This window comes from Ranitomeya variabilis, chromosome 5 (genome assembly GCF_051348905.1).
Source record: "Ranitomeya variabilis isolate aRanVar5 chromosome 5, aRanVar5.hap1, whole genome shotgun sequence".
Lineage (NCBI taxonomy): Eukaryota > Metazoa > Chordata > Amphibia > Anura > Dendrobatidae > Ranitomeya > Ranitomeya variabilis.
The window spans coordinates 188594776-188619833 of record NC_135236.1 but is presented as its reverse complement, the minus strand read 5'-3'; the positions used below and the strand labels follow the sequence as shown (position 1 = coordinate 188619833).

General features: G+C 43.9%; 1 protein-coding gene across 3 annotated transcripts in view; it reads right to left on the bottom strand.

Annotated features, from left to right (window-relative positions):
- Positions 1-25058, bottom strand: part of BNC1 (basonuclin zinc finger protein 1) — a 457822-nt gene that overhangs the window by 253837 nt on the left and 178927 nt on the right. For 2 of the 3 annotated variants that reach the window (XM_077263645.1, XM_077263639.1), the window contains exon 2: positions 320-427. Coding sequence is in view for 1 of the 3 variants with exons in the window: in XM_077263639.1 (XP_077119754.1) it covers positions 320-427 (108 nt within the window). In the remaining 2 variants the exon portion in view is untranslated. Of the gene's footprint in view, positions 1-268; positions 428-25058 lie in introns of all 3 variants that reach the window. The other variant, XM_077263643.1, reaches the window with a different exon arrangement.

Here is a 25058-nt window from a genome sequence, read left to right as displayed (position 1 = left end):
GTTTTCAAATCTTCATTCTAAGTTTATGTAACTCAAAAGTTGCCATTTAACCAACAAGCAAAAAGTGCTGTTTATTAATTCCAAGCAGACTAAAAGCACCAATGTATAAGACATTTGCGGTTTTGTTATTCACTGACCTTACAAGCTTGAAATGTCTGATCGGTTTATATTATTCAGATAATGAAAAGTCTCCGATGGGTTGAAGAAAAATGTATGCATCTTTGTAAACACACACACACAAACAAACAATGTCATTGAAGGCATTTACCAGTACTGGTAGGATCTTCTCCATCATGCTGTCTGTGTACTTTAAACCAACCTGTCTTGAGTTAGGTCTCCCTTCAAGGAGTTAATGAGCGCTGCCTGACTTGTACCACCCGTAAACGTCTCTGGTCCACTTAAACATAAGGCAGAGCTCCAAACATACCTAAGACAGGAAAAAAAGTTTATTTAAGGAGTACCACCATGTACTTGGTATAATCGCTGGGTTACATAAGGTATTCATTCCTTCACTCCCCACAGAGGGCTGACAGTGTCAGTACCATGACTTGGCCGTGTTTTCCAACTACTTCAGGTTTTTTTTTTCTTGCCTGCCTAGCTTATTTCTGTGGAATTCTGTGTTCAGTTTCATTATTATCATTGGTACAGTTTAAGGGTTGTGCTGTGAAAACAATGTATCATCTATCCATTAGATAGGTGGGAACCACACAGATTAGCAGAACTGAACACTGTTGAACACCACAATCGGCTTTTTCCATCAAACGCAAGAGAATAAATTGAGTGCCGGTTAAATATCCAATTTTGTAACGGGGATAAATGTGCCCCGTCTTGGATAAAGGTCCTGTTCTGTTGATCAGTTGACATCCCAGAGGTCATAGCCTCACCGATAACCACCAATGTTTTTACCAGTCAACCCTTGTAAGGGCTGCAAAATTCTCATGAGATTTTATTGAAAGCATGTGTTTTTTGGGTTGTATATATTCAACACTTGGATGAACATTAAACTATAGTCCCATGCATAAAGTCATATGAAGGAAGGCAGATTTGCCATTCTGATTCTAGGAAAACCAAGTAACACTGAATGCTGTATTGGCTGTCACCCAGCTTTCTAAAATGAAGCTAAAACCAAAAACGATCTAAATTGTTATCAATATTAGACATCCAAACTAAAAGAACATTTTTTTTTTTTAAATGTACAAAATGTAATTAAAAAATTAGGGCAATTCTTCAAGACTGGCATTGTTCATACTGGTCTTAAAGAGGGGTGTGCTGGAATCAAATGCTCAAGATTCATTAAGAGGTGCACAACTCTTACTGAATCCAGCATATCTGACAAGTAGCGGAAACCCTGACACAAGTCTTACTCCAGTCAGAGACTGGAATAAGATTTGTGGAGTAAGGTGTTCACAATGAATTTGATGAGCGGGGGTTGCCACATCCAAGTTCTGCCCACTTAGTCAGAAGTGGGTGAAAATATCTTAAGACTGAGAAAAGTATCAACATTACAAAGCAGTATCACGTTGCGCCAAATTTTTGCGACTTTTCACATTTTTTTTTCCAACGAATTCTGGCATAAAAGCTTTCATGAATCGGGCTATAAACCAATGGTTATTTGGGCATTTTTTCATTTGAAAATCTTAGGTTCGGTATTATCCAATTTCCCCATCTGTACTCAAACATGTATACGCTAACGGATAGATTATGTGCATGTATTGAAGTTAAACTGAATCTGTCAGTGGATCTTCCGTCCTAAGCCATCTTTATTGGTATGTAGGTCACAGATCGCAGATATCAAGGTATCATTTTAATCAACTTTCTGAAGTCTTACTCCAAAGAAAGCCACTTTCTTATATATGTAAATGAGCTGTTAAGATTTATGGGCCGGACACTGATCTGTACAAGAATCTGCCTCTAGAGCTTATTAGAAGTGAAAGGGGGTGTTACCAGTGTGAGACATTAACCCCTTTACCCTCAATGGTGGTTTGCACGTTAATGACCTGAGCCAATTTTTACAATTCTGACCACTGTCCCTTTATGAGGTTATAACTCTGGAACGCTTCAACGGATCCTGATAATTCTGACAATGTTTTCTCGTCGTGACATATTGTACTTCATGATAGTGGTAAAATTTATTTGATATTCCCTGAGTTTATTTGTGAAAATAAAATGGAAATTTGGCGAATATATTGAAAATTTTTCAGCTTTCCAACTTTGAATTTTATGCCCTTAAATCACAGAGATATGTCACACAAAATACTTAAGTAACATTTCCCACATGTCCACTTTACATCAGCACAATTTTGGAACCAACATTTTTTTTTGTTACGGAGTTATAAGGGTTAAAAGTTAATCAATTTCTCATTTTTACACCACCATTTACTTTTTTTTTTTTTTTTAGGGACCACATCACATTTGAAGTCACTGAGGGGTCTATATTATAGAAAATACCCAAATGTGACATCATTCTAAAAACTGCACCCCTCAAGGTGCTCAAAGCCACATTCAAGAAGTTTATTGACACTTCAGGTGTTTCACAGGAATTTTTGGAATGTTTAACAAAAGATGAACATTTAACTTTTCTTCACAAAAAATTTACTTCAGCTCCAATTTGTTTTATTTCTCCAGGGGTAACAGGAGAAATTGGACCCCAAAAGTTGTTGTGCAATTTTTCCCGAGTACGATGATACCCCATATGTGGGGGTAACCAATGTTTGGGCGCATGGCAGAGCTCAGAAGGGAAGGAGCACCGTTTGACTTTTCAATGCAAAATTTACTGGAGTTGAGATCAGACGCCATGTCACGTTTGGAGAGCCCCTGATGTGCCTAAACAGTGGAAACCCCCCAATTCTAACTGAAACCCTAACCCAAACCCTAACCATAACCCTAACCACACCGCTAACCCAAACACGCCCCTAACCCTAATCTAAAACCCTAACCACACCCCTAACCCTAATCCCAACCATAACCCTAACCACACCTCTAACCCTGACACACCCCTAACCCCATCCGTAAATGTAATCCAAACCCAATCCCTAACTTTAGCCCTATCCCTATCTTTAGCCCCAACCCTAACCCTAATGGGAAAATGAAAATAAATACATTTTTTTATTTTATTATTTTTCCCTAAATAAGGGGGTGATGAAGGGGGGTTTGATTTACTTTTATAGTGGGTTTTTTAGCGGATTTTTATGATTGGCAGCTGTCACACACTAAAAGACGCTTTTTATTGCAAAAAATAGTTTTTGCGTCTCCACATTTTGAGAGCTATAATTTTCCATATTTTGGTCCACAGAGTCATGTGAGGTCTTGCTTTTTGTGGGACTAGTTCACATTTTTATTGGTACCATTTTCGGGCACGTGACATTTTTTGATCGCTTTTTATTCCGATTTTTGTGAGGCAGAATGACCAAAAACCAACAATTCATGAATTTCTTTTGGGGTGGGATGGGGGGAGGGGCGTTTATACCATTTCACGTTTGGTAAAATTGATAAAGCAGTTATATTTTTTGGGTCAGTACAATTACAGCGATACCTCATTTACATAATTTTTGAATGTTTTGGCGCTTTTATACGATAAAAACTATTTTATATAAAAAATAATTATTTTGCATCGCTTTATTCTGAGGACTATAACTTTTATTTTTTCGCTGATGACGCTGTGTGGTGGCTCGTTTTTTTGCAGGACAAGATGTTTTCAGCAGTTCCATTTTTTTATATCTCTCTTTTTGATTGCGTGTTATTCCGCATTTTGTTTGGCGGTATAATAAAGTGTTGTTTTCTGCCTCTTTTTTTTTTTTACTCACTGAAGGGGTTATCTAGTGGGACAGTTTTATAGGTCAGGTCATTAAGGATGCGGCGATACTAAATATGTGTACTTTTATAGTTTTTTTTTTAGATAAAGAAATGTATTTATTGGAACAATATTTTTTAAAATTTATTTATGATTTTTTTTTTTTTTTACACATGTAAATATATGTATTTTTTTACTTTGTCCCAGGGGGGACATGACTATATAGTGTCAGATCGCTGATCTGACACTTTGCAGTGCACTGTGTCATTTCAGCAATCTGACAGGCACTGCAGGAGGCTTGCTGGAGCCTGCTCTGAGCAGGCGCTTGCAAGCCACCTCCCTGCAGGACCTGGAAGGAGCCCCGCGGCCATTTTGGATCCGGGGCCTGCAGGGAGGAGGACGGAGGAGGGTCTCAGGGAAGCACGCAGGGAGCCCCCTCCCTGCGCAATGCTTCCCTATGCCGCCGGAACGCAGCGATCATGTTTGATCGCAGTGTTCCGGGGGTTAATGTGCCAGGAGTGGTCCGTGACCGCTCCTGGCACATAGTGCCGGATCTATCTCACAAAGGTCTGATCAAACCAATAAAATGACTCCGACCATGGTACTCATATAAAACAAAATATTTTATTAGAAAAATTTCCTTATAAAAACAACATATATCTATTTAGACAAAGGGTGCTGGACCACAACAAGGGACAAAAAATGCCATAGGTTAATCCCAAACATTTGGCTGATACTAGATGTAAATATGGAACGAATCCCAATTTGAGTACATCCTATACATAAAGCCCTTCTAATATAATGCATGTACAAGAAGATCTACTTTAATCTGAATGTGCTCATAATATATTCTCAGTCATAAGGTAAGTAGACACTTGTCCTCCTACTGTGGCACATAAATTACCTTCAAAACATGGCATATATGTGATAGGGTATAGGTAGATTACCTTGTGGTCAGCCTAATGGGGGAGTACCTCGGCGTCCCCTAATAAAATATTTTGTTTTATATGAGTACCATGGTCGGGGTCATTTTATTGGTTTGATCAGACCTCTGTGAGATAGAAATTGTTATGGTACGGAGTCCCCCAGAGGGGAGGGACATTTATGGTTATAAATTGAGCATACTATTGTGAATACATAGTGCCGGATGTCAGCTGTGATAGACAGCTGACACCTGGCCCCGATCGGCCGCGCTCCCCCCGTGAGCGCGGCTGATCGTTGATGACGTACTATCCCGTCGGTGGTCATACGGGCTCATACCACCTCGCCGGGATATCAGAATATCAGATATCAGACATCATGTCAGAAAGGGGTTAATGATTCACAGTCTCCTCTCCTGATCTCACTGCAGAGTGGTTTGTGACTACTAAGAACACTTCTTCAGCTTCCATCTCACAAGCAGGCAGTGTAGGTGGTGGGGGTGGGGGAAACAGTCCAGCTGAGTTAACAAGACTAGGAGATGAGAAATAACACTAAAAAAGTATTTGTAATAAGACAAAGTTCTGCTCTGTTGTTCCTCTCTCCACACTGGCAGCCTATGAGATGGAAGCTGAAGAAGTGTTAGTTGTAATCAGTACAGCCCTGCAGCAAAACTAACCACACTGTCAGATGAGAACTACAGCTACAGGTGTGTTTGTAATGAGACAAAGTTCAGCTCTGATGTACTGCATTGTGACTCACAGTCTGCTCTCCTGATTACATGTCTCACACGGGTAACTCCTCCTTTCATGTAAAATAATCTCTGGAGGCAGATTCTCAAGGAGGTCAGTGTCCAGCCCATAATACTAAACAGCTCAGATACATATATGAAAAACGTGGATTTCTCTGAAATAAGACATCGGATTGCATAATGTATCTTCATACACCCGTTCCCGACTTGCACTGTACATGTACAGTGGATGTAGGTTAGGGGTTAAAGTAGATGTGTTGGAAGTAGGTAAAATAGATAAGAATAAAGATCTGGTAACTCACAGGTAAGAACAATTAGACCTTATTTTAATTAATATAGACGGCATGTATATATATCTAATATATAATTGCCTAGAATACTACTTCCTGCAATTTGTGCCAACTTCCGTGGCTTTGTCCGGAGCTAATGTCCGGAGCTAATGTCCGGAGCTAATGTCCGGAGCTAATGTCCGGAGATAAGTGACGTCACCAGTGTCCTACACCCAGGCAGAGCACAGGGGCCCCAGGCAGCATATGGGGCCCCAGGCAGAGCACAGTGGCCCCAGGCAGAGCACAGGGGCCCCAGGCAGCATATGGGGCCCCAGGCAGAGCACAGTGGCCCCAGGCAGCATATGGGGCCCCAGGCAGAGCACAGGGGCCCCAGGCAGCATATGGGGCCCCAGGCAGAGCACAGTGGCCCCAGGCAGAGCACAGGGGCCCCAGGCAGAACATGGGGCCCCAGGCAGAGCACAGGGGCCCCAGGCAGAGCACAGGGGCCCCAGGCAGCATATGGGGCCCCAGGCAGAGCACAGGGGCCCCAGGCAGCATATGGGGCCCCAGGCAGAGCACAGTGGCCCCAGGCAGAGCACAGGGGCCCCAGGCAGAACATGGGGCCCCAGGCAGAGCACAGGGGCCCCAGGCAGAGCACAGGGGCCCCAGGCAGCATATGGGGCCCCAGGCAGAGCACAGGGGCCCCAGGCAGCATATGGGGCCCCAGGCAGAGCACAGTGGCCCCAGGCAGCATATGGGGCCCCAGGCAGAGCACAGTGGCCCCAGGCAGAGCACAGGGGGCCCAGGCAGCATATGGGGCCCCAGGCAGAGCACAGTGGTCCCAGGCAGAGCACAGGGGCCCCAGGCAGCCTATGGGGCCCCAGGCAGAGCACAGTGGCCCCAGGCAGAACATGGGGCCCCAGGCAGAGCACAGGGGCCCCAGGCAGAGCACAGGGGCCCCAGGCAGCATATGGGGCCCCAGGCAGAGCACAGTGGTCCCAGGTAGAGCACAGGGGCCCCAGGCAGCCTATGGGGCCCCAGGCAGAGCACAGGGGCCCCAAGCAGCATATGGGGCCCCAGGCAGAGCACAGGGGCCCCAGGCAGCATATGGGGCCCCAGGCAGAGCACAGTGGCCCCAGGCAGAGCACAGGGGCCCCAGGCAGCATATGGGGCCCCAGGCAGAGCACAGCGATATTTTGGACCACTGTGCGGTGTTTCAGACCCCCTGTGTGATGTCTGGGGCCCTGTTCTTAAGTATATTAAAGATTAAAGTAACGTATATTAAAGTATATTATAGATCAAATTTGACACGTTTATGAGCACCATTGAGTGATATACTCAAGAATGACATAATTTTTCAACATTTTATGGTTTCAAACTGTAAACACTCAGAGTTTTTTTTACTTCAGCCAGAAAACCTTAACGGTTCATAAAAAACTTGACTGTTCAGGATATGATAAAAGTCATAGTATTCTGAATCTTAAACTTATAAAGATACCTTTACATGGGGTGATTATTGGTTCCAGAGAGGCTTTCGGCCGATAATCGTACACATGGCTGGTGACAGGACAATACAATATAAACGTTGAAAGGTAAACACTGATAACATTAAAATCTAATATATAATTGCCTAGAATACTACTTCCGGCAATTTGTGCCAACTTCCGTGGCTTTGTCCGGAGATAATGTCCGGAGATAAGTGACGTCACCAGCGTCCTACACCCGCTCAGGGTGGACAAAGATATATGCCTTCGTGGTGCGCGGCACTTTTCTGATTGGTTGCCGCCTGCCGCGAGCGACCAATCAGAAATGTGCCGTACTGTCAAGAATTGTCAAGAGCTGGTGAGTGCAGCCATTTTTTGTTCTTTCTTACTATTATTTATTAATTGTATTATTCTTACATTTGAATAAATAAAGTATATATGGATTCTAGACTCCCGATTCTTTAGAATCGGGCTGCCATCTAGTATATATATATATATATATATATATATATATTTTAAGAGGGTTGATCCTACTGACGGATTCCCTTTCATTGTCAGCTAACAGTTACATGTATGGGAAGCTGTAGTTTGAATCACTGCAAGCAAGGTAGCAGGATTATGAGGGTACATAAAACTACAGCTTTTTTCCACAGGAAAAATGAGAAATAAGTAGTGTGAAACAGCTAACATCTAATCTGAAATATCAGCAGAGCTTTTTGAAGCACACAGCATGGGCTGTTGACGTCATTCACCGGCATCTCCTTCCCACCCCAAAGAGCAGCGCAGGAGATAAGGGGTGCTAGGTCATGGAGACCCAGTGCTTTTCTGGCTAAGTATATATTTAACATGTAGAATGAAGAACAGAGCTCTACATCCCAAAACTAATGTCTTAAACAGAAATTATAATTGATACTGGTTGTCACACATCTCTTTCAGAAATACATAACCAAGTAAAGCCCAAACATAATTTAATAATGTAAGTGAAAAGGACAACATAACCAAGGGTTGCTGGCATTATGTTTTAAATTGAAACTGAAATGGTCTTTCAATGCCAATTGCTAGATCACAATCTTATACGTATATCAAGATGTTAGCTGCAGAGTCCTCCATCAATAGGAATACACTGCTGCCCTCGTTATCATATGCACTGGGATACACACATACCCTATGACAGTCTGTTGGATGGTGTAAGTCATATTAGGCAGCGAAGAAAAGTACTTCATTAATCCCTTCCTGACATGGCCAAATTATTTTTTTGAATTTTATTTTTTGGTTCTCTTCTTGCAAGGACCATAACTTTATTTATGGCTTGTTTTTTTGCGGGACGAGTTGTATTTTTGAAAGACACCATTTATTTTACCATACAGTGTACTGCAGGATGGAGAAAAAATTCCAAGTGCGGGGAATCTTGAGAAACATGCTGGTCTGACGTTTCTAAAGAAATATTTTTTAAGTGTACACTGTGTGGTAAACATAATGTGCACCATGGCAGCTTCTAGTCTCCTATGGAGGCTATTGAAGAATTCCAAAAGTAAAAAAAAAAAAACAGTTTTTAAAAATATTAATAAAATAAAAATATAAAAAGTTCAAATAACCCCTCTTTTGCCCCATTCAAAATAAAACCGTAAAAAAAATCAAACATACACATATTTGGTTTCGCTGTGTTCAGAATCGCCCGATATATCAATTTAAAAAAAAGGATCAACCCAATCGCTAAACAGCGTAATGAGAAGAATTTAAAAAAAACAAAAACGCGGGAATTACTTTTTTTTGGTCACCACGACATTGCATTAAAATGCAATAACGGGTGATCAAAAGATTGTATCTGCACCAAAATGGTATATTTAAAAACATCAGCTCGGCACGCAAAAAATAAGCCCTCACGCAACCAGAGATCCTGAAAAATGGAGATATACAGGTCTCGGAAATTGACGCATTTTTTTTTAAACAAACTTTGGAATTTTTTTTCACCACTTAAATAAAAAAGAACCTAGACATGTTTGGTGTCTTTGAACTCGTAATGACCTTTAGAAACATAATGGCAGGTCAGTTTTAGTGGTGAACATGGTAAAAAAAAACAATCCCAAAATCAGTTGTGAAATTGAACTTTTTTGCAATTTCACCGCACTAGGAATTTTTTTTCCCATTTTCAAGTACATGATATGGTAAAGTCAATGGTGTCGTTCAAAAGTGCAACTTGTCCCACAAAAACATGCCCTCACATGGCCATATTGACGGAAAAATAAAAAAGTTATGGCTTTGTTAAGGAGAGAGAATAACAAACGCAAAAACGTAAAAGGGCCTGGGGGTGAAGGGGTTAATATATTTTTGTAATGTGTATATCTTTTTAATGGGGTAACAATAAAATCACCATTTTATCTTCAATTGGATCTAGAAGCTTAACTTTTTTCCTTGAACTTGCGTCTATTAACAGGTATGTGACAAGACCTGAATGCCCTTTACTGCCAAATATATGGGTAGATTTTTGTTATTTATTTAATAATTTTTTTAAAAGTCTTTGCACATGAAATACTGAGTGACAATACATTTCATCACATTTTTGGAAGGAACTGAAAAGAGCCAATACACACTAAATAAATAGGACAAGCAGATGCAAAGCCTCGTCTTTGAACAACATGGCTCCAATCTCTCACCTGGGATCCATTTCCCAGATGTCAAGCTCTCTGCTTCAAGTATCTAGTCTTTGTAGGAATGCTGGCGTTCAACAATGACCTCATTGTGCTGCACTGGCGTGTGCATTAGCTACAGTATAGGACACATACACACCTGTTCCACCTATGCCAAAAGGCCACTCCAGCCAAAATTACATCAATCAGCATGCACAATCATCAAATAAACAGTTTATTACAGAAAACAAAAATATATTATGAATGATAAAATGAGTTAGGGAATTTCTGTTCCTTCTTGAGTTCTACGGAAAAGCAAATAGGAACTTGATATCTGTGCCAAGATTATGGTGATATAGCTGTGAATATATATGTGTACATATAACAAGATTATTTAACTTGTAGAGAAACTGGATTAGTAAAATTAGGCACATTAAAAAGTAAAAAAAATTAGAGTTGTACTGACTGACAGTTTGCGTATATGCGTGTATGTTGATGGTACTACAGAAAGAATAATAGTATATGGCAAATTCCCTTTAAGTGCTGAATATGTGGTCACGGGTACCTAAGACACTTTTAGTTGGCCTTTATTCAATGCCTCAGTCATTACATTATATACAGATTTATTTAAACATCATCCATGCATCACAATAAAAAGTGGAAGACACAATGCATAGGATACTGTTGTGTGATATACAAATATCTTTCAATATTACAATCTGAACTCCTCACCCTGAGCATAGATTTGTCATCGATTCTGGTGGACAGCATCTGCTTGTCCAGATCAAAAAGCAATATGTAGTCCAGATGTGTTAAACTGTCATTACAAGAGTAAACAGTTGTGATGGACAGTGTGTTAACAGCAGCCTGCTCTACATTCTGCACGCTGGTGGCGACATATCAGGCGCACAGGGATCTGGTGCAGATACCTTAAAACACTCCTTCATTCATCAATATTGAAAAAAGTGTTTTTCCCCATCATGTTCTTCAGACTGGTATCAAATATCTGTATTTTTTTATACTATTAAAATGTAATAATGCATATTCATATGATTTTTTACATGCTATGCTCACCTTCCAGCAGGAGGAGGTTAGTATAGGTTGTCACTTGATGTCTATTTTGTAATCATGTTTTTTATGTCATTACATTTATTCACAATCTGTCACTTCAGCTAATTAACTTTTTAGCATTTGCATTATTCGTCTCCCATGAAAAATCAAAGTACAGAAAACACAAACCTATTGTAAATTGCTATAATAAATGTATATACATGTCATGCTTCGGCATACTGCAAATACAGAAATAGAGTTCAAGTACCTTTTGTTTTTAACGCTTAATAAATGTTTAACATTTTTTGATGAAAAAGTGCAAAAGCCATCCAAACATCAAGGTGTATCTAATTATGGATGTCCCTATCACTAGTGTCCTACCTCTGTGTGCTAAACCAGGCCTCATCTTAACTGTGGAAGTGAAAGGAAACCAAACATTGCTCGTAATTAAAACCTTATTTGGGAAAGAGGTATAGATAAGAGTGCTGAGCCCTTGAGGGGGCTACACCCCCAATGTATACTATAAAAAAAAATGGATTACTTACCGGTAATACTCTTTTATAGTGTCCATGTACAGCACCCACAGAGAGGGGATCCGCCCCTAGGAACAGGAAACCTACAGAGATAAAGGGGGCGGTCCCCCTCACTCCCTCAGTTGGATTACAGAGAATGAGAGGAACCACCACATAAGCATTAGTCAATCGCTCCGCAAGTTATTTAAAATACGAATCCATTTACTCTAGACATATACAACTGTATATGCTTTTCTATAAACAACTAATCTGTCACCAACTGGAGAAATCCATGTGTAACTACAAGATAAGGGAGGGAAATGACTGGGGGCTGTCATGGACTCTATAAAAGAGCATTACCGGTAAGTAATCCAGTTTTTTCTCTTCGCCACAACAGCACCCACTGAGAGGAGAGATTTTCAGAGACAATCACCTGGGAAGGACCACCATGTCAAGAACTGATCTACCAGAGGTTAAGTCTACCGAAGAAGACAAGTTAAGCCTGTAGACACTGTAGAAGGTAGAAGGAGAAGACCAGATTGCAGTCTTACATATGAGGTCAATCGGGACATCCGCTCTTTCAGCCCAGGAAGATGCTACGGCTCGAGCGGAATGCGCTTTCACACCCTGCGGCGGGTTCTCCCCTTTTGCAGAGTATGCCAGACCAATCGCCTCTCTGATCCATTGAGAAAGCGTGACAGTTGTGATTCCAGAACCCTTCCTGTGACCCTGACAAAGAGAGCCCTGCTCTGCCTCCAGGGTTTAGTCCTATCTAAATAGGCTAAGACAGCTCTCTTCACGTCTAACGTGTGAAATTTTTCCTCCTACGGTGTTGTCAAAAAAGGAGGGAAGATAAATCTCCTGTGATCTATGGAATTTAGTAGACACCTTAGGAAGGTAGGAAGGGTCTGTTTTTAAAACTATCCTATAGTGGAATATTGACAGAAAGGAAGGATCTATTGACAGGGCCTGGATATCACTCACTCTTCTTAATGATACTAAGGCCACTAATAAGGCTGTCTTTAATGAAATTTATTTTAATGAGGCTGAGTGTAAAGGCTCAAATGGACCCCCTATCAATGCATCTAGAACTAGGTTGAGGTCCCAAGATGGTATATGAGAAATATGTACTGGGTCCTTTTGCTGACATGCTGAAATGAATCTAGGTATCCATCTGTCTCCAGCAACATTGTAACTATATAAGGCTCCCAGAGCTGATATTTGGACCTTCAAGGTGTTTACTGATAGACCCAACTCCCTACCTCTCTGCAGGAATTCTAATATAGCAGGGATAGGAACCTCATTAGAAAGGGCCGCCGAATGGAAGCTAAGAGTTTTTTTTCCAAATTCTAGAGTAAATTTTGGTCGTGGACTCCTTTCTACTATTCAGGAGGGTATGTATTAAATTTTCTGAGAATCCTCTTAGTCTCAGCAAGTGCCTTAAGTTCCATGCGGTCAGGCGTAGAACTTGAGATGAGGGTGATAGAAGGGCCCTTGAGAAAGCTGGTACCGATCCCAAGGGAGGATCCAAGGGTCGGAGACTGACATGGTTCTGAGTCATGAAAACCATGCCCTCTTGGGACAAAACGGGGCCTATCATGATCACTTTCGCTTTCTCCTCCTTTATTTTTCCAATGACTATCGGTAGAATTATCATTGGGGGGAAGGCATAAGCTTGATGAAAGGTCCATGGGGACTGAAGGGAGTCGAGTATATCTGGATGGTCTTCTCTGTAAAAGCGAAGCGAATCTTTCGACCTGCCGGTTGTTTCTTGTAGCAAAGAGGTCTGTTGTGAATTTGGATTCTGGGCTCCCCCGGTGGCTACTGGTGGAATTGAACTTGTGACATCATCTTCCCTGTTCACCTGTTCTGATTAGATCTGGGTGTCGCTATATAACCTGGCTTCTCTGTTAGATGCTTGCCGGTCAACAATGTTATCAGAAGCCTCTCTGTGCTTGTTCCTGCTCCCAGACATCTACTAGATAAGTTGGACATTCGTCCATGTTTTGTTTTTGTATTTTGGTTCCAGTTCACAGCTGCAGTTTCGTTACTGTGTCTGGAAAGCTCTTGTTGATCAGGAATTGCCACTCTGGTATTATGAGTTAATGCCAGAGTCCTAAAGTAATTTCTGGATGTGTTTTGTTAGGGTTTTCTACTGACCATGAAAGTATGCTTTCTGTCTTCTGCTATCTAGAAAGCGGACCTCAAATTTGCTAAAACTATTTTCCTGCTGCGTTTGTTGTTTCATCTCATATCACCGCCAATATATGTGGGGGGCTTCTGTCTCCTTTTTTTTGGGCATTTCTCTAGAGGTGAGTCAGGTCTTATATTTCCCTCTGCTAGCATTATTTAGTTCTCCGGCCGGCGCTGGGCATATAGGGATAAAAAGTAGGACATGCTACCTGGCTACTTCTAGATGATGCGGTAGGTTTAGTTCATGGTCAGTATAGTTACATCTTCCAAGAGCTTGTTCCTATAGAGGCTTATGCTAGTTCTCTGGCCATGGAGATCATGACAGTTTGACCGGCCAGCTAAAGGGTTAAAATCCTTGGCTGAGTTTTTTTTTTTTTTTTTTTTTTTTCTGTGCTCTTAATTGGATCACTTGCCAGTCTGTCTATGCTGCAGTCTTTCTTTTTTTTCTCTCTCCTTATAATCTTTGAATGGCTTTGTGTTCACCTGTTAATAATGGATCTTCAGAGTGTAACTGCAGGTTTGAATAATCTCACCACGAAAGTACAAAATTTGCAAGATTTTATTATTCATGCTCCGGTATCTGAGCCGAGAATTCCTTTGCCGGAATTCTTCTCAGGGAATAGATCTAGCTTTCAGAATTTTAGAAATAATTGTAAGCTATTTTTGTCCCTGAAATCTCGTTCTGCTGGAGACCCTGCACAGCAGGTTGGGATTGTGATTTCCTTGCTCCGCGGCGACCCTCAAGACTGGGCTTTTGCATTGGCACCAGGGGATCCTGCGTTGCGCAATGTGGATGCGTTTTTTTTGGCCTTGGGCTTGCTGTATGAGGAACCTCATTTGGAACTTCAGGCAGAAAAAACTTTGATGTCCCTATCGCAGGGGCAAGATGAAGCTGAAATTTACTGCCAAAGATTCCGTAAATGGTCTGTGCTTACTCAGTGGAATGAGTGTGCCTTGGCGGCTACTTTCAGAGAGGGTCTCTCTGATGCCATTAAGGATGTTATGGTGGGGTTCCCTGTGCCTGCGGGTCTGAATGAGTCCATGACAATGGCCATTCAGATCGATAGGCGTCTGCGGGAGCGCAAACCAGTGCACCATCTGGCGGTGTCCACTGAGAAGACGCCAGAAAGCATGCAGTGTGATAGAATTCTGTCCAGAAGCGAGCGGCAGAATTTTAGACGGAAAAATGGGTTGTGTTTCTATTGTGGGGATTCTACTCATGTTATATCAGCATGCTCTAAACGTACTAAAAAGCTTGATAAATCTGTTTCCATTGGCACTTTACAGTCTAAATTTATTTTGTCTGTGACCCTGATTTGCTCTTTGTCATCTATTACTACTGACGCCTATATCGACTCTGGCGCCGCTTTGAGTCTTATGGATTGGTCCTTTGCCAATCGTTGTGGGTATGATTTAGAGCCTTTGGAAACTCTTATTCCTCTGAAGGGGATTGACTCCACCCCATTGGCTAATAATAAACCACAATACTGGACACAAGTGACTATGTGTATTAATCCGGATCACCAGGAGACTATTCGTTTTCTAGTGCTGTATAATCTACATGAGGATTTGGTGCTGGGATTGCCATGGCTGCAGTCTCACAACCCAGTCCTTGACTGGAGAGCTATGTCTGTGTTGAGCTGGGGATGTAAGGGGACTCATGGGGACGTACCTTTGGTGTCCATTTCATCATCTATCCCCTCTGAAATCCCTGAGTTCCTGTCTGACTATCGTGACGTCTTTGAAGAACCCAAGCTTGGTTCACTACCTCCGCACCGTGAGTGCGATTGTGCTATAGATTTAATTCCGGGTAGTAAATACCCAAAGGGTCGTTTATTTAATCTGTCTGTGCCTGAACATACTGCTATGCGAGAATATATAAAGGAGTCCTTGGAAAAGGGACATATTCGTCCATCGTCATCTCCCTTAGGAGCCGGTTTTTTCTTTGTGTCAAAAAAAGACGGCTCTTTGAGACCATGTATTGATTATCGGCTTTTGAATAAAATCACGGTTAAATATCAATACCCATTGCCGTTGCTGACTGATTTGTTTGCTCGCATAAAGGGGGCCAAGTGGTTCTCTAAGATTGATCTCCGTGGGGCGTATAATTTGGTGCGGATCAGGCAGGGGGATGAGTGGAAAACCGCATTTAATACGCCCGAGGGCCACTTTGAGTATTTGGTGATGCCTTTTGGTCTTTCTAATGCCCCTTCAGTCTTCCAGTCCTTTATGCATGATATTTTCCGCGATTTTTTGGATAAATTTATGATAGTGTATCTGGATGATATTCTGATTTTTTCGGATGACTGGGACTCTCATGTCCGGCAAGTTAAGAGGGTTTTTCAGGTTTTGCGGTCTAATTCTCTGTGTGTCAAGGGTTCTAAGTGCGTTTTTGGGGTTCAGAGAATTTCCTTTTTGGGATATATTTTTTCTCCCTCTTCCATTGAGATGGATCCTGTCAAGGTTCAAGCTATTTGTGATTGGACGCAGCCCTCTTCTCTTAAAAGTCTTCAGAAATTTTTGGGCTTTGCCAACTTTTATCGTCGATTTATTTCTGGTTTTTCGGATGTCGTTAAGCCATTGACCGATTTGACTAGACAGGGTGCTGATGTTGCTAATTGGTCCCCTGATGCTGTGGAGGCCTTTCAGGAGCTTAAGCGCTGTTTTTCTTCTGCCCCTGTGTTGCGTCAGCCTGATGTGACTCTTCCTTTTCAGGTTGAGGTCGACGCTTCTGAGATCGGAGCTGGGGCAGTGTTGTCGCAGAAAAGTTCTGACTGCGCCGTGATGAGGCCTTGTGCCTTCTTTTCCCGTAAATTTTCGCCCGCTGAGCGGAATTATGATGTTGGGAATCGGGAGCTTTTGGCCATGAAGTGGGCGTTTGAGGAGTGGCGCCATTGGCTCGAGGGGGCCAGACATCAGGTGGTGGTATTGACTGACCACAAAAATTTGATTTATCTTGAGACCGCCAGGCGCCTGAATCCAGCGCGGTCATTATTTTTTTCTCGGTTTAATTTTGTGGTATCGTACCTACCAGGTTCTAAGAATGTTAAGGCGGATGCCCTTTCTAGGAGTTTTGAGCCTGATTCACCTGGCAACTCTGACCCCACAGGTATTCTTAAGGAGGGAGTTATCTTGTCAGCCGTTTCTCCAGACCTGCGGCGGGCCTTGCAGGAGTTTCAGGCGGATAGACCGGATCGTTGTCCGCCTGATAGGCTGTTTGTTCCTGATGATTGGACCAGTAAAGTCATCTCTGAGGTGCATTCTTCTGCGTTGGCAGGTCATCCTGGAATTTTTGGTACCAGGGATTTGGTGGCAAGATCCTTCTGGTGGCCTTCCCTGTCACGAGATGTGCGAGGCTTTGTGCAGTCTTGTGACGTTTGTGCTCGGGCCAAGCCTTGTTGTTCTCGGGCTAGTGGATTATTGTTGCCCTTGCCTATTCCTAAGAGGCCTTGGACACACATCTCGATGGATTTTATTTCAGATCTGCCTGTTTCTCAGAAGATGTCTGTCATCTGGGTGGTGTGTGACCGTTTTTCTAAGATGGTTCATTTGGTTCCCCTGCCCAAATTGCCTTCTTCTTCCGAGTTGGTGCCCCTGTTTTTTCAAAATGTTGTTCGTTTGCATGGTATTCCTGAGAATATCGTTTCTGACAGAGGAACCCAATTTGTGTCTAGATTTTGGCGGGCATTTTGTGCTAGGATGGGCATAGATTTGTCTTTTTCGTCTGCTTTTCACCCTCAGACTAATGGCCAGACCGAGCGGACTAATCAGACCCTGGAGACATATCTGAGGTGTTTTGTGTCTGCTGACCAGGATGATTGGGTTGCTTTTTTGCCATTGGCGGAGTTCGCCCTCAATAATCGGGCCAGCTCTGCCACCTTGGTTTCCCCGTTTTTCTGTAATTCGGGGTTCCATCCTCGATTTTCCTCCGGTCAGATGGAATCCTCGGATTGTCCTGGAGTGGATGCGGTGGTGGAGAGATTGCATCATATCTGGGGGCAGGTGATGGACAATTTAAAGTTGTCCCAGGAGAAGACTCAGCTTTTTGCCAACCGTCACCGTCGTGTTGGTCCTCGGCTTTGTGTTGGAGATTTGGTGTGGTTGTCTTCTCGTTTTGTCCCTATGAGGGTCTCATCTCCTAAGTTTAAGCCTCGGTTCATCGGTCCGTATAAAATATTGGAGATTCTTAACCCTGTTTCCTTCCGTTTGGACCTCCCTGCATCCTTTTCTATTCATAACGTTTTTCATCGGTCGTTATTGCGCAGGTATGAGGCACCGGTTGTGCCTTCCGTTGAGCCTCCTGCTCCGGTGTTGGTTGAGGGTGAGTTGGAGTACGTTGTGGAAAAAATCCTAGACTCCCGTGTTTCCAGACGGAGACTCCAGTATCTGGTCAAGTGGAAGGGATATGGCCAGGAGGATAATTCTTGGGTCACTGCATCTGATGTTCATGCCTCTGATCTGGTTCGTGCCTTTCATAGGGCCCATCCTGATCGCCCTGGTGGTTCTGGTGAGGGTTCGGTGCCCCCTCCTTGAGGGGGGGGTACTGTTGTGAATTTGGATTCTGGGCTCCCCCGGTGGCTACTGGTGGAATTGAACTTGTGACATCATCTTCCCTGTTCACCTGTTCTGATTAGATCTGGGTGTCGCTATATAACCTGGCTTCTCTGTTAGATGCTTGCCGGTCAACAATGTTATCAGAAGCCTCTCTGTGCTTGTTCCTGCTCCCAGACATCTACTAGATAAGTTGGACATTCGTCCATGTTTTGTTTTTGTATTTTGGTTCCAGTTCACAGCTGCAGTTTCGTTACTGTGTCTGGAAAGCTCTTGTTGATCAGGAATTGCCACTCTGGTATTATGAGTTAATGCCAGAGTCCTAAAGTAATTTCTGGATGTGTTTTGTTAGGGTTTTCTACTGACCATGAAAGTATGCTTTCTGTCTTCTGCTATCTAGAAAGCGGACCTCAAATTTGCTAAAACTATTTTCCTGCTGCGTTTGTTGTTTCATCTCATATCACCGCCAATATATGTGGGGGGCTTCTGTCTCCTTTTTTTTGGGCATTTCTCTAGAGGTGAGTCAGGTCTTATATTTCCCTCTGCTAGCATTATTTAGTTCTCCGGCCGGCGCTGGGCATATAGGGATAAAAAGTAGGACATGCTACCTGGCTACTTCTAGATGATGCGGTAGGTTTAGTTCATGGTCAGTATAGTTACATCTTCCAAGAGCTTGTTCCTATAGAGGCTTATGCTAGTTCTCTGGCCATGGAGATCATGACAGAGGTCTATCTCCAGGATGCCCCATATATCCGTTATCTTCTTGAAAATACAACGGTTGAGCACCCATTCCCCCTGATGCAGGGTATGTCGACTTAGGAAGTCTGCTACAGAGTTGTCTAGACCCCTGATGTGCAGGGCTGACAGGGACAAGAGATGCTTTTCGGCTAGATTTAGGATCCTTTTAACTCTCTTAAATTTGAAGAGTTGTTTACTTCAGTTCGAGACCACTGACCCTGGACTAGGTTTTCGTCTAAATGTGCTCCCCACCCAAAGGGGCAAGCATCCGTGGAAATTGTCTTTGAAGGTCTTACTACCCACAGAACCTCTCTGGAGAGGTGTCCTAGATCTAGCCACTAGGGTTGAGCGAAACGGATCGTTCATTTTCATAAGTCGCCGACTTTTGGCTAAGTCGGCATGTCATGAAACCCGATCCGACCCCTGTGCGGGGTCGGCCATGCGGTACGCGACTTTCGCGCCAAAGTCGCGTTTCAATGACGCTAAAAGCGCCATTTCTCAGCCAATGAAGGTGGATGCAGAGTGTGGGCAGCGTGATGACATAGATCGCAGTCCCCACCATCTTAGAGAAGGGCATTGCAGTGATTGGCTTGCTTTCTGCCGCGTCACAGGGGCTATAAAGGGGCGTTCCCGCCGACCGCCATCTTACTGCTGCTGATCTGAGCGTAGGGAGAGGTGCTGCCGCTTCTTCAGAAGCAGGGATAGTGATAGGCAGGGTCCATAAAGCTACAAACCGCTTGTGCTGTAGCGATTTCCACTGTCCAACACCACCTTTTGTTTGCAGGGACAGTGGAAGCTACATTTTTTTTTCCTCAGCGCTGTCGCTCATTGGGCTGCCTTAGAAGGCTCCCTGACCCTGATAGCTGCGTTGCTGTGCCTGTGTGTGTACGACGCTGTGCAAACCAACTGCTTTTTTCAAAGCACAAATCCTGTATTTCCTTCCTTTCTGCACAGCTATCTTGTGTGTTTGTCCACACTTTTGTGTGCAGCAGTCCTTTTTCTAGCTGCCTGCCATACTTTTCTGAGATAACTGCAGGGAGATACATATTGGCAAGTCTGCCTCCGTGCCATTGCTGTGGGTGGCATCTCTCTCTCATTGTGTGGCACCGAAAAAACCACTGTGTGATATTTGGCCATTTTTTATTTTTTTTTTGGCTACATTTTCCCTTTTAAAAAACAAAAAAAAATAGTGGGAGATAAATATTGGCAAGTCTGCCTCCGTGCCATTGCTGTGGGTGGCATCTCTCTCTCATTGTGTGGCACCTAAAAAACCACTGTGTGATACTTGGCCATTATTTTTTTTTTTTGGCTACATTCTCCCTTTAAAAAAAAAAATAGTTAGTGGGAGATAAATATTGGCAAGTTAGCCTCCGTGCCAGTCCTGTGTGTGGCATCTGTCTCTCATTGTGTCCCACCAAAAAGCACTGTGTCATACTGGGCCTTTTTTGTTTTTTTGGGTCAATTCTCCCTTTAAAAAAAAATAGTTAGTGGGAGATAAATATTGGCAAGTTTGCCTCCGTGCCAGTCCTGTGTGTGGCATCTGTCTCTCATTGTGTCCCACCAAAAAGCACTGTGTCATGCTGGGCCTTTTTTGTTTTTTTGGGTCAATTCTCCCATTAAAAAAAAATAGTTAGTGGGAGATAAATATTGGCAAGTTTGCCTCCGTGCCAGTCCTGTGTGTGGCATCTGTCTCTCATTGTGTCCCACCAAAAAGCACTGTGTCATACTGGGCCTTTTTTGTTTTTTGGGTCAATTCTCCCTTTTTAAAAAAAAAAATAGTTAGTGGGAGATAAATATTGGCAAGTTTGCCTCCGTGCCAGTCCTGTGTGTGGCATCTGTCTCTCATTGTGTCCCACCAAAAAGCACTGTGTCATACTGGGCCTTTTTTGTTTCTTTGGGTCAATTCACCCTTTAAAAAAAAAAGAGTTAGTGGGAGATAAATATTGGCAAGTTTGCCTCCGTGCCAGTCCTGTGTGTGGCATCTGTCTCTCATTGTGTCCCACCAAAAAGCACTGTGTCATCCTGGGCCTTTTTTGTTTTTTTGGGTCAATTCTCCCTTTAAAAAAAAAATAGTTAGTGGGAGATAAATATTGGCAAGTTTGCCTCCGTGCCAGTCCTGTGTGTGGCATCTGTCTCTCATTGTGTCCCACCAAAAAGCACTGTCATACTGGGCCTTTTTTGTTTTTTTGGGTCAATTCTCCCTTTTTAAAAAAAAAATAGTTAGTGGGAGATAAATATTGGCAAGTTTGCCTCCGTGCCAGTCCTGTGTGTGGCATCTGTCTCTCATTGTGTCCCACCAAAAAGCACTGTGTCATACTGGGCCTTTTTTGTTTTTTTGGGTCAATTCTCCCTTTAAAAAAAAAATAGTTAGTGGGAGATAAATATTGGCAAGTTTGCCTCCGTGCCAGTCCTGTGTGTGGCATCTGTCTCTCATTGTGTCCCACCAAAAAGCACTGTGTCATACTGGGCCTTTTTTGTTTTTTTGGGTCAATTCTCCCTTTAAAAAAAAAAATAGTTAGTGGGAGATAAATATTGGCAAGTCTGCTTGAGTGCTGCTCCTGTGTGTGCCATCTGTCTCCAATTATTGGGGCACAGAAAACCTAGTGTGTAACATTGGGCCTGATTTTCCTTTCAGTGTCAGGCACCTATAAAGGTATATATAAATCCTACAGAAGTTTGAGTTAAACTTATAAGTTGTTTTACAGTAACAAATAGCGTTACTTTGGTTACGTTTTGCAAACAATGAGGAAGTCTAGTGGAAGAGGTCGTGGCCGTGGGCGGTCATTGTCAGCTGGTAATGATGGTAGTGGTGGTGGTGGAGCATCAGGTGGTCGTGGTAAAAGCAGTACAGCACCTAAGTCTCGAGTTGTTGAGCCAAAAACGTCGTCTGCCTACACAAGGCCTCGAACGCTCTCTTTTCTGGGAGTAGGAAAACCACTTTTGAAGCCGGAGCAGGAGGAACAAGTATTGGCTTTCATTGCTGACTCTGCCTCTAGCTCTTTCGCCTCCTCCTCGGAAAGTGCCAAATGTCAGAGTAGTGCATCGTCAGTGGATGCTCCCGGTCAGGAGCAAGTCGCTTCCTTGTGTCCTTCACCCAGAACAACAGTGAAGGATGCGTCAGTCGACACAACAGGTTACTCCATGGAGCTCTTTACACATACCGTTCCTGGGTTAGACAGTGAAACAGTTAACAGGCCATGCCCATTAGAAATTGAATCGGACATGGAGTGCACAGATGCACAGCCACAGCCAGATTACTATGCTGTTCCTTTGACTCAGACCAGAACATTGCCCTCGCAGTGTACTGAGCCAGAATCAAAACCAGCAGAGACTATGGTGCCCCGTCACGAACGCTATACCACCGGCTTACACGGTGACACAGACGAAGTTGCACACGACATAGAAGAGGAGGTCATAGATGACCCAGTTGTTGACCCCGATTGGCAGCCATTGGGGGAACAGGGTGCATGCGGCAGTAGTTCTGAAGCGGAGGAGGAGGAGCCGCAGCAGGCATCAACATCACAACAGGTTCCATCTACCGGGCCCGTATCTGGTCAAAAACGCGTGGCAAAACCAAGACCAGTTGGAGGACAGCGTGGCCATCCGGTTAAAGAAGCTCAGTCTGCAATGCCTGAAAAGGTATCCGATAGTAGAAAGAGTGCAGTCTGGCATTTTTTTAAACAACATCCAAATGATCAGCGCAAAGTCATCTGTCAAAAATGTTCAACTACCTTAAGCAGAGGTCAGAATCTTAAAAGTCTAAATACAAGTTGCATGCATAGACATTTATCCACCATGCATTTGCAAGCCTGGAATAACTATCAAATGTCCCTAAAGGTTGCAGCACCCTCGGCCAATGAAGCTAGTCAGCAACGCTACATCCCTCCCCTCACAGTAAACCCACCATTTCCCGCACCACCTGCAGTATCTGTGCAGCTTTCGTCGCCAGGCCAAAGCAGTCAGGGAATCGCCAGGTTTGCAGTAGGAAACACTGCATGTAGGGCACCGGCAAGAATACCATCTCCAACCCTCTCTCACTCACCCATGTCCACCGGCACCACCGCTAGTTCCACAATCTCCAGCTCTCCAGTCCAGCTCACCCTACATGAGACTCTTGTTAGGAAAAGGAAGTACTCATCCTCGCATCCGCGTACACAGGGTTTGAACGCACACATTGCTAGACTAATCTCATTAGAGATGATGCCCTACCGGTTAGTTGAAAGCGAAGCTTTCAAAGCTCTGATGGACTACGCTGTACCACGCTACGAGCTACCCAGTCGGCACTTCTTTTCTAGAAAAGCCATCCCAGCACTCCAACAGCATGTTAAAGACCGCATCGTCCATGCACTCAGGCAGTCTGTGACTGCAAAGGTGCACCTGACAACAGATGCATGGACCAGTAGGCATGGCCAGGGACGTTACGTGTCCATCACGGCACACTGGGTGAATGTTGTGGATGCAGGGTCCACAGGGGACAGCAATATTGGGACAGTTTTGCCTAGCCCACGGTCAAGGAAAGAGTTGGCTGTAGGCGTTCACCCCCCCTCCTCCTCTTCCTCCTCCTCATGCAGAAGCGAGAGCTCATCCACAGACCGCAGTCGCACATCCACTCCATCCGCAGCTGCCACTGTTGCACACCAGGTGTGCCATTATGGGACAGCTAGTGGCAAGCGTCAGCAGGCTGTATTGGCAATGAAGTGTTTGGGCGACAACAGACACACCGCGGAAGTTCTGTCCGAGTTCTTGCAGAATGAAACTCAGTCATGGCTGGGCACTGTACATCTTGAGGCAGGCAAGGTTGTGAGTGATAACGGAAGGAATTTTATGGCTGCCATAGCCCTTTCCCAACTGAAACACATTCCTTGCCTGGCTCACACCTTAAACCTGGTGGTGCAGTGCTTCCTGAAAAGTTACCCGGGGTTACCCGACCTGCTCCTCAAAGTGCGCAGACTTTGCTCGCATATCCGCCGTTCGCCCGTACACTCCAGCCGTATGCAGAACTATCAGCGGTCTTTGAACCTTCCCCAGCATCGCCTAATCATCGACATTGCAACAAGGTGGAACTCCACACTGCACATGCTTCAGAGACTGTGCGAACAGAGGCGTGCTGTTATGTTTTTGTGGGAGGATACACATACACGGGCAGGCAGTTGGATGGCAGACATGGAGTTGTCAGGTGTGCAGTGGTCGAAGCTACAAGACCTGTGTCAAGTCTTTCAGTGTTTTGAGGAATGCACACGGCTGGTTAGTGCAGACAACGCCATAATAAGCATGAGCATCCCCCTAATGCGTCTGCTGATGCAAAGTTTGATGCACATAAAGGAGCAGGCGTCTGCAGCCGAGGAAGAGGAAAGCCTTGATGACAGTCAGCCATTGTCTGGTCAGGGACGTGTTGAGGACGCGGTAGCAGGCGAAGAGGAGGAAGAGGAGGACGAGGAGGATGATGGGGATGAGTACTTTTTGAACGAGGAAGCTTCTCCTGGGACAACAGACATTAGTGGAGTTGCAAGGCCGGGTTCTCTTTTTTTAAGGGAGACAAGTGACGTAGATTTGCCTGTAACTGCCCCTCCAAGCAGCACAACCGCAGATTTGACAACTGGAACTTTGGCCCACATGGCGGATTATGCTTTACGTATCCTCAAAAGGGACACACGCATTATTAAAATGATGAGCGATGATGATTACTGGTTGGCCTGCATCCTTGACCCTCGCTATAAAGGCAAATTGCAAAATATTATGCCACATGAGAACCCCGAACAAATTTTAGCAACCAAACAAGCTACTCTGGTAGACCGTTTGATTCAGGCATTCCCAGCACACAGCGCCGGTGATGGTTCTCACACAAGCTGCAGGGGGCTACATGGCAAAGGTGTTAGAGGTGCACAGATCAGAAGTGGCGTTGGACAGAGGGGTTTTCTGACCAGGTTGTGGAGTGATTTTGCAATGACCGCAGACAGGACAGGTACTGCAGCATCTATTCAAAGTGACAGGAGACAACATTTGTCCAGTATGGTTACTAACTATTTTTCATCCCTTATCGATGTTCTCCCTCAACCGTCATTCCCATTTGATTACTGGGCATCAAAATTAGACACCTGGCCTGAATTGGCAGAATATGCGTTGCAGGAGCTTGCTTGCCCAGCAGCTAGTGTGCTATCAGAAAGAGTATTCAGTG